Source organism: Dendrobium catenatum, unplaced genomic scaffold, assembly GCF_001605985.2.
Source record: "Dendrobium catenatum unplaced genomic scaffold, ASM160598v2 fragScaff_scaffold_883, whole genome shotgun sequence".
NCBI classification, from domain to species: domain Eukaryota; kingdom Viridiplantae; phylum Streptophyta; class Magnoliopsida; order Asparagales; family Orchidaceae; genus Dendrobium; species Dendrobium catenatum.
The window spans coordinates 154,775-163,183 of record NW_021319345.1 but is presented as its reverse complement, the minus strand read 5'-3'; the positions used below and the strand labels follow the sequence as shown (position 1 = coordinate 163,183).

The following is an 8,409-nucleotide window of genomic DNA, read 5'->3' as shown; positions in this document are numbered from 1 at the left end:
ATTCCGCGGGATAATTTTGCGGGAAATTAGCCGTCGCAAAATTTCGCGGGGAAATTAGCCGCCGGAAAACCGCCGGAAAGCCGCCGGAACGCCGCCGGAAATTTTAAGCCGTCAAAAACCGCCGGAACGCCGCCGGAAAGCCGCCGGAAATTTGACCGCCGGAAAATTCCGCCGGTAATAAGTGATTTTCCTGTAGTGCCCGAGTAGCCTTTTGATCCATATGGAGTCCGTCGTAGCTGCCGCAAGTGCCCTGTATTCTGATTCTGTGGTGGAGCGAGACACCGTGCTTTGCTTCTTGACCGTCTACGATACCAATGTATCTCCCAAGAACGTACAATATCCCGACGTCGATCGGCGAGTGATTGGATCTCCAGCCCAGTCTGCGTCCGAGAACGTCTGCAATTGAAGATTTGAATTAGTTATTGGAAGATCAAAATTGTGTGTACCCTGAATGTATCTCAGTAATCGTTTTAGTTGATGCGCGTTTGTGTTTGTCGGATCATGCATATGTTGGGATAGCATGTTGACTGCATATGCAATATCCGGACGTGTTATGGTAAGGTTTGGAAGCGCTCCTGTTATCCTGCGATAGAGTTTTGGATCAGATAATAAATCAAGTGCAAGACAGTCAATAAGCTGTTTTGTGCAAGATGGGTTTGCCACCGAATTGCATTTGCCTAAGTTTGCTTGATTAATGATAGATTGTGCATAGTGAGCTTGAGATAGAAAGAGTTTATCTGGGAGTGATCGGATTTTAATGCCGAGGAAGTGGTGGGCGACGCCGAGCTGCTTCAAGTTGAATCTTTGCTGAAGTTTTTGTATAAGCTCGTTTAGTTGGGTGTTGTTGTTTCCAGTTAGGAGGATGTCGTCGACGTATACCAGTAGATACATTTGTGTATGATTGTGACGGAATGTCAAGAGAGACGGGTCTGCCTTACTTTGTTGAAAGCTGATTGAGATCAGGTAGGTCGTAAAGGTATTGTACCATTGTCTTGGTGCCTGTTTTTTAGCCCGTATATGGCCTTGCGTAGAAGACAGACATGCTCCGGATGGGTTGCGTCCTCAAATCCTTTAGGTTGTCGCATATATACTGTTTCATTGAGTGTTCCGTGCAGGAAAGCATTGGTAACGTCCAATTGCTGAACTTTCCAGCCTTTGGACAGTGCAACCGTGAGCAGAATACGTATGGTTGGAAGCTTTGCTACCGGGCTGAATGTTTCCATATAGTCTAAACCATATTCTTGTCTATTCCCCTGAGCTACTAGACGAGCTTTGAGCCGAGCAATGGACCCGTCTGAATTGTACTTTGTTCTATATGTCCATTTGCATCCCAAAATTGATGCATTTGGTGGAGACGGTACTAGGCACCACATGCCTTGCTGTTGCAATGCATAGAATTCGGACGCCATTGCTTTCCTCCAGCCCGAGCTTTTGTTTGCTTCGCTGAAACTGGTGGGATCAGATTGGGTTACTTGCTCCGATTCTTGGAGAAGTAGGTTGAGACGTCTGGTGGGCTTTAGTGAACCAGATTGGAGACGCGTAGTCATAGGATGCCTGGATATAGGCAGATCCGAGTGATGTGAGGACAACAAGTTGGTGGTGTCTTGTACAATGTTAGGATAACTAGTTCTGTTTGAATTTGTTATTAGCTTAGGTAGATCTGTTGTAGTCGTGGGATTAGAAGTGTAATTGGGTACTGGAATTGTTGTCGGCCGAGAGAGGATGAGGAATGATAGATTTAAGGTTTGTGACCACGAATTTGAGCGAAGGATCGATATACTTCTTTGCCAGAGATCCTGCCTGAGTCGTGCCTGTATTTGAGGCTGTAGATGCCGAGCTTGCCATAGAAGACAAGAAATTATGAATCTCTAGAAAAAGAACTGCTCTGATACCATGAAGAATTCTTAGAATCAGATCTGAGCGTTTTTACATGCTTATGGAAGAACACATACCAAGTGATGAGAAAACAGAGGAAAAGGAAATAGAGCTTTTCTATTATTATAATCATTTCTAATACATCTGTACACCTATATATATAATGTATATATAACCAGCTTTACACGTGTCCTGATTCTATAGGACTGCAAGAATGAGTATCTTTATTTCGCTGTTCTAATACATATAAACTCTTGCTGATCGACAAAGAAGACTGCACCAAATATTGGCTGAAAACCATGGCCGAAATCGGACTTTTCTATCAAAAATCAATATAGAAACACTTTAGATTGGTTTGTGATTGCGTTTATAAACTTAGAGGCTTGCATGGTCAATGAATGTTCATCTACAATGATAGAAGATTCAAAGATATAAAAGTTTTCAGCATAAGAGAGCTAGCAGCTTGAATCCTTAAATTTTTTAATGGGTTTAGATTCTTTCTTCTAGTTTCAGTCATTCTCAACAAATTGATCAATTGCTAATGAAGAATATTTCTGTTCAAGAGCCTCAAACTATCATACTTTTCATCAGAGAGCTACCTAGCTAGCTAGATAGCTTTGTCAATTCGTCAAGCAGTATGAGCTTTTATTCACCAAGATTATAATATATGAATTTTAGGTTCTAAATCTTGAATTCTGAATGTCACAGCTGTAAATTTGGCTGAACATGTCTTTTAATCTTTGGGGCTCCAGATCTGTATTTTACTGCAGCAGAAATAAATCTGTCTTCCCCTCCATTAGTTTCAACAGTCTTTCATTCATAGCACATGTAGAGGAATTTACATAGATAGCATTCAAAATTATCTAATTTATATATTTTTCTCTCTCACACACATATAAAATAAGATCAGAAATTGAAAAGTTTTATTCTTTCCTTTTATGCTAGCTCAGAGTGAACAAGGCACGGCACGTTGTATGAACAAATCATACAGAAAAGTTCTTTTCTTTCCTTTTGGAAGATATCATATAGAAAATTATTAGTGATTCTGTCAATAAAAATCGGTCGTAGATACATAAATAAATATACATGAATCTTGCTCAAATAATATAAAGCTATAATCTAAGGAGTTTTTCAATAGGAATAACACTAATATGCTACATGTTCATTTGTACTCTCTCTCTCTCTCTCTCTCTCTCTCTCTCTCTCTCTCTCTCTCTCTCTTCCAAATTTAGGGTATCACTAACAAACAAAGGTTTCGTTTGGGACGGCTTTCTTAGGGTATCTCCAACCAAAAATCTCATTTTTCACTTCAAAATGCATTGAAACCAAAAAGTGACATGATTCATCTCCAATCGAACGCCATTTTTCCCCCTAGCTGTCGCTCTCTTCTTTCGTGGCTTTCTTCTTCAAGTTCAGGAGAGACCAAAAAATGGCGCAGATAAATAGTGTGATTCTAATATTGGCGTTGCACTGTTCATCCGCGATCAAATGGCGGAGGAAAAGACGTTCGGTTGCGACGTTTGAGGGCCTCCATTTGGTTGTTTGCCGAACGGTTGGAGATAATCTTACTGCTTCTTAAAACATTTTTTAAGTATAAAAATTTTAATTTTTTAATAGAAAGCTATTTTTAAAAACACTAAGCTAGAAAGCTGTTCCAATTAAAGGACCCAAATGAAACCTAACATGGCTGATCACCAGCAAACTAAAATGGTTGGTGAGAGCTCCATTTTTTATAGAAAATAAAGACTTCCCATGGATTTAGACTTTATATATTTGAGACATCTTTTTTATCAGTTTCTAAAATAATTTTCTAGTAACAAAAATTTAAAAAACTGTATCAAATGAAGGTATTGTTCGAAATCAGAAGAGATACATGCTCAAAACCATTGACAATTTTCAAAATTGTCATATTCAAGAGAGTGTTGGAAAAATAATTTATTTATGTTGGAACTTCCAACGGTACTGCATGAATATTGTTTGAGATTCCAACAGAAAGGTTGGAACTTCCAACAATTTAAAAGCTCATAACGCTTCCCTTCAATGCAGCACCACTTCCAAATTCTTATTTGAGGAAAATGGTCAAGTTTTGGCAACTGACAGGTGGGTTGGCTGCAGTAAATTACAGCAGAAGAGGACCACTTAGCCTTGTCAGGCTTTTGTTAGGGCTCAGCCAGCAAGATTTTGGTCTTTAAGCTCTCTCTCTCTCTCTCCCCCCTAAGGCAAAGGACATGCTATGACGTCCAAATAACGCAACCATTGCTCCCCAGCCATGTCCTGAGCTCTGCAGTTGCTGAATGCACTGAGTCAGAGAAGCCATCTCACAACTAAAAAATCAAAGACAAGAGAGAGAGAGAGAGAGAGAGAGAGAGAGAGAGAGAGAGAGAGTAAACTGTACAAGTGAGCAGAGTGCTATCTAAATAATCTTACTGACCTGTTGGTTTCCTGTAATAATTTATGTATCAGACTGTATAGTTTTCAAATTCTTCAAAAATATTTTTTCCCTGTTCCTGACAAATATTATGAATATTTAAATTTTGGAGAAGCTGGATATTTTATACGACTTATATATGCAAGTGAATTTTGTTTTTGCAGCCGGTATTACAGGTTTCATAGATCTTGTCTTCAATTTCTACAAGTGAAGAACTGAAAAATTGTGAGTGTTCGGTTGATAAATTAAAACCAGGATTTGAACTTATCATACGACTTGTATTGCTTTCAAATATATAAGTATTTTAAAATCCTATATTTATTCGAATTAGCGAGTTCCTTTTTAGTGTTTATAGAACCAGTTCTTTCACAACCCAATTCAATATAACCTACTGATAGAATGAATCAAATTGTGTTGGATGTTGATAGATCAAGCCTAATATCTAATTTGAACAACTTTTTCATAATTCTTTAATTACTAACAGACAACAGAGCTATTAATTTATTTATTTCCTAATGATAGAAAATATGTTTGCCCACGTTTTTTTTAATCTTCAAAATATATATCAATAATACAACAAAGCTCTACATGGGTTCCTGGTTGGGTACCCATTGGATACCCATGCTTTACTCGGATGGGCTTCGCCCACCCGCACCCACCCATGGTGTTTTTCGGGGTGTCATACACACCTATACCCACCCACTTTCCATGCTTTTTGAACGCAGTCTGCGACGAATTGATGGCATTGATGCTTGTTGCCCTTTGCTCTGATTGCAAACTTTCAAGATCGACCCAAGCCTGAATCCTTCCTTAAATTACAAATTCCCCTAGGGGGCTGTTTGGCAATATAATTCTAGAGTTAAGGGGTTTAGTTATTTAAAAATTTAAATTTAATTTATATTTTTAATACAAGTTATTTATTAATTTAAATTTTAATTATCAACAATAATTTACAATTATAATAATACAATTAAAAACAAGTTTAATTGTTTTTTTTTAACAGAGAATTTTATTAATAAAAAAAGAAAGGAGTACAATGTCAACAAACCAACACCAGGGAAACAAACAGTAGAGACCCAAAACAAATAATAGAGACCCAAAACAAACAATCAGAGCAAAATAATCAACGATCGGGGACTCAGGAATGAAGGTCAAGGACTCAATAATGGAGGTCCCCAGCACCAGCCAATCAGCAACGCACGGACCATCCATAAGTGACAAAAAATGATCTCAATCCATCCAACGCTGAGACACCTAGGTTGCCAACCAGCACTGCTGACGGGGCAGTAAGGGCCTCCTCATCATCGTCCATTAAACCTCAAAAAATCATGGACGAAATCGGCCAAGCCAAATCACAAACCTTAAATCTTTTTTCCTTTCATTCTTTGCCTATTAGCAATCACATGACGGTCCTTCTCAACATCATGAACAACAGTATCATCCTCAATAGAAGGGGAAGAGAGTGAGTGTTCTAAAATCAACCAATCATTCTAAACAAAGATAGAGTTTTTCTTAGAGTTAGCCACATGATTTTTCATCTCATTATTAGACATAATGGAAATAGGAATATCGATAAAGTTAGCATTGCCCACACGACCTTCAAATGAATGTAAAATTGGTTGATCAACAATCCTAGTAGGCATCTTAGCCAAAGCATATTTAACCGAAGAGAAGCTAGCATCCTGAACAACATGGCTCAAAGGAGACGGGACAGCACAAACAGGAAACTCACTAATAGGAGAAATAGAAGAACCAGACAACTCACCGACAGCAGAAAGTAGCTCAGCCATAAGCAAACCGCACCGGACAGGCACAGCATTCTCACCGACAACACATGGATAAAATTAACATCATAATTCACAGCACCACCAACACTAACACAAAGCCTAGGGACAAGTGCAACATACTCAATCCCAACCACAGAGTCCACTGGAGCTAATTTAGTAATAGGAATAGTAGGTGAAACACAAATAGTATGAGCAAACACAAATAATTCAGGATTAGATGCAGGCTCAGGCTCACTCACAACCATACACGAAATACCTTCAATCACATGTGACGAGGAACCGACAGCTGGGCCATCACCATTAATCGACAAACCCAAAAGGTTTAGGAGCAACCACCTCCCCCAAAACACCATCATCAACATTATCCACATCAATAGAAACTTAACATTCTTAACAGGAAAAGAAGGCTTCGAAGAAGAAATTGAATTGGGAACATAAGGAGAAGAACGACAATCACCCCGTTTGTGGCCTTACACAACTCACAGAAAGGGGGAAACACCTCCATTTGAACATGTTGAACATAAGTACATAACCCAAATGCTCAGTCCCCAGCCAAACTTTATCAGGGTAAAGTTTCGTAATGTCCAATTCTACCAGAACACGTGCTAATGAAGGCCGCGAGCCAACATATGTGGCAAAATCAATTTTAAGGGGGCAACCAAATAAAGAGCCCAACGAATGAAAGATTTTGGGAGCAAAAAGGTGCGGCCGAAGGTTAGGGAAAGAGACCCATATGGGGATAATTGGAGAATCCACACCGATATCAAGGGTAGGCAACCATTTAGTATTTTTTATGTATCAATTGAACACCATGTAAGAACGATGAAAAAAACCCTACTATAACCCATATAATTAGACAATTTAATCAACACGTGAGACGCATCCAGTAAAGTTACCGAAAACTCAGCCGAAAGCTTAATGTTAAAGAAAAAGCAACAGATATAATTTAAACTAGGGCGGCGAGAGGGAAAAAAATCCACTAGAGCAAACTAAAAAGGGGCATCTAAAGAAGCGATATCCTCCTAAGAGATCCAAACAGCAGGTAATCCATGGAAAGAGCTCGTTTTGAGGTGCAAAAAATGAACATCCAATGCATTATCGGCCAGATAAAACATTCAAAAAAGAATAAGACTTTCTAGATCCATCTAAAAAACTAGGATCCAAGAGCTGATTAAAGGCCATGCCGGCCACACGGCTAAAAGAGAAAACACGGCCAAAAAAATATGACCAAGGAGAAGGAACTTCCTTACAAATAGAGAAAAACCCACAACATGAAGAGCGCCTGAAGAAAATTGGGAAAAGCGGGGCGGGAGAGCACGCAGCGGAGGAAAACCCAAAAACCCTAAGCAATAAAACTAGTTTAATTGTTAAATAAATTACTGATAATATAATTATTATTTATAATTGTTGCATCATGGAGTATTCGTAGCGTTAGAGAAATATAAAGTTTAACGTCTTAGCTTTGTACTAAGATTCAGCACGTACACAGATAAAGAGATAGGGTGCGTCATTCATATGAGACACTAAGATTTTTACGTGGAAAACCCCTGAAAAGGGGGAAAAACCACAGGGCCTAGCCCAGTTTGAATGAATCCACTATTATATGCAATCAATTACAATTGAAGCCCTTCTTTAGAGGGAAGGCATTGGCTTGATATACTTCATATGAAGTACATTACATGGTTGGAATACAAAGATTCACTGTTGACGTATTTTCTTAGTCGGAAAGGCCATTATCGGTGAGTGATTCAGGTCAGAAGGGCTATAGTCAGTGGGCGACGTAAGTCAAAAGGATCATTGTTGGCGGGCGACGAAGGTCATAAAGACCGTTGTATGGCGATGGAGGTCAGAAGAACGACGTCGGGTAGAAGTCCAACATTGGACAGAAGTCCAGCACTGGACAGAAGTCCAGCATATGATAGAAGTTCAATGAATGTCCGACAACCGAAAAAAGTCCAGCATCAAATGGAAGTCTGACGAAATTCTGATGGCAGACAGAAGTTTGGCGTTATGGATGAATCTGGTGATGGGCGGAAGTCCAGCATTTGTAAGAATCCGATGACGACGGAAGTCTAGTGTCATATAGAAATCCAGCGACGCGCGCAAGTCTGGTGTTGGGTAGAAGTCTGTTGATGGACAGAAGTCAGGCATCAGATAGAAACCCGACGAAAGTCTAACGATGGGTAGAAGTCGGACGTCGGGTAGAAATCCGACGATGAGCAGAGGTCCGACATCAGGTAGAATTCCGACGATGAGCGAAGGTTTGGCGTTGGGAAGAAGTCCGACGTCAGTCGACAGCCGGGCAGAAATTCGGTGTTA

The 8,409-nt window shown here is 39.6% G+C and overlaps 1 protein-coding gene across 1 annotated transcript; it reads right to left on the bottom strand.

Annotated features, from left to right (window-relative positions):
• Nucleotides 1-303: 303 nt before the first annotated feature.
• Nucleotides 304-891, bottom strand: LOC110101175 (uncharacterized mitochondrial protein AtMg00810-like). The gene has a single exon (XM_020828966.1). The coding sequence runs from the start codon at nucleotides 889-891 to the stop codon at nucleotides 304-306; it is 588 nt and encodes a 195-aa protein (XP_020684625.1).
• Nucleotides 892-8,409: the final 7,518 nt, after the last annotated feature.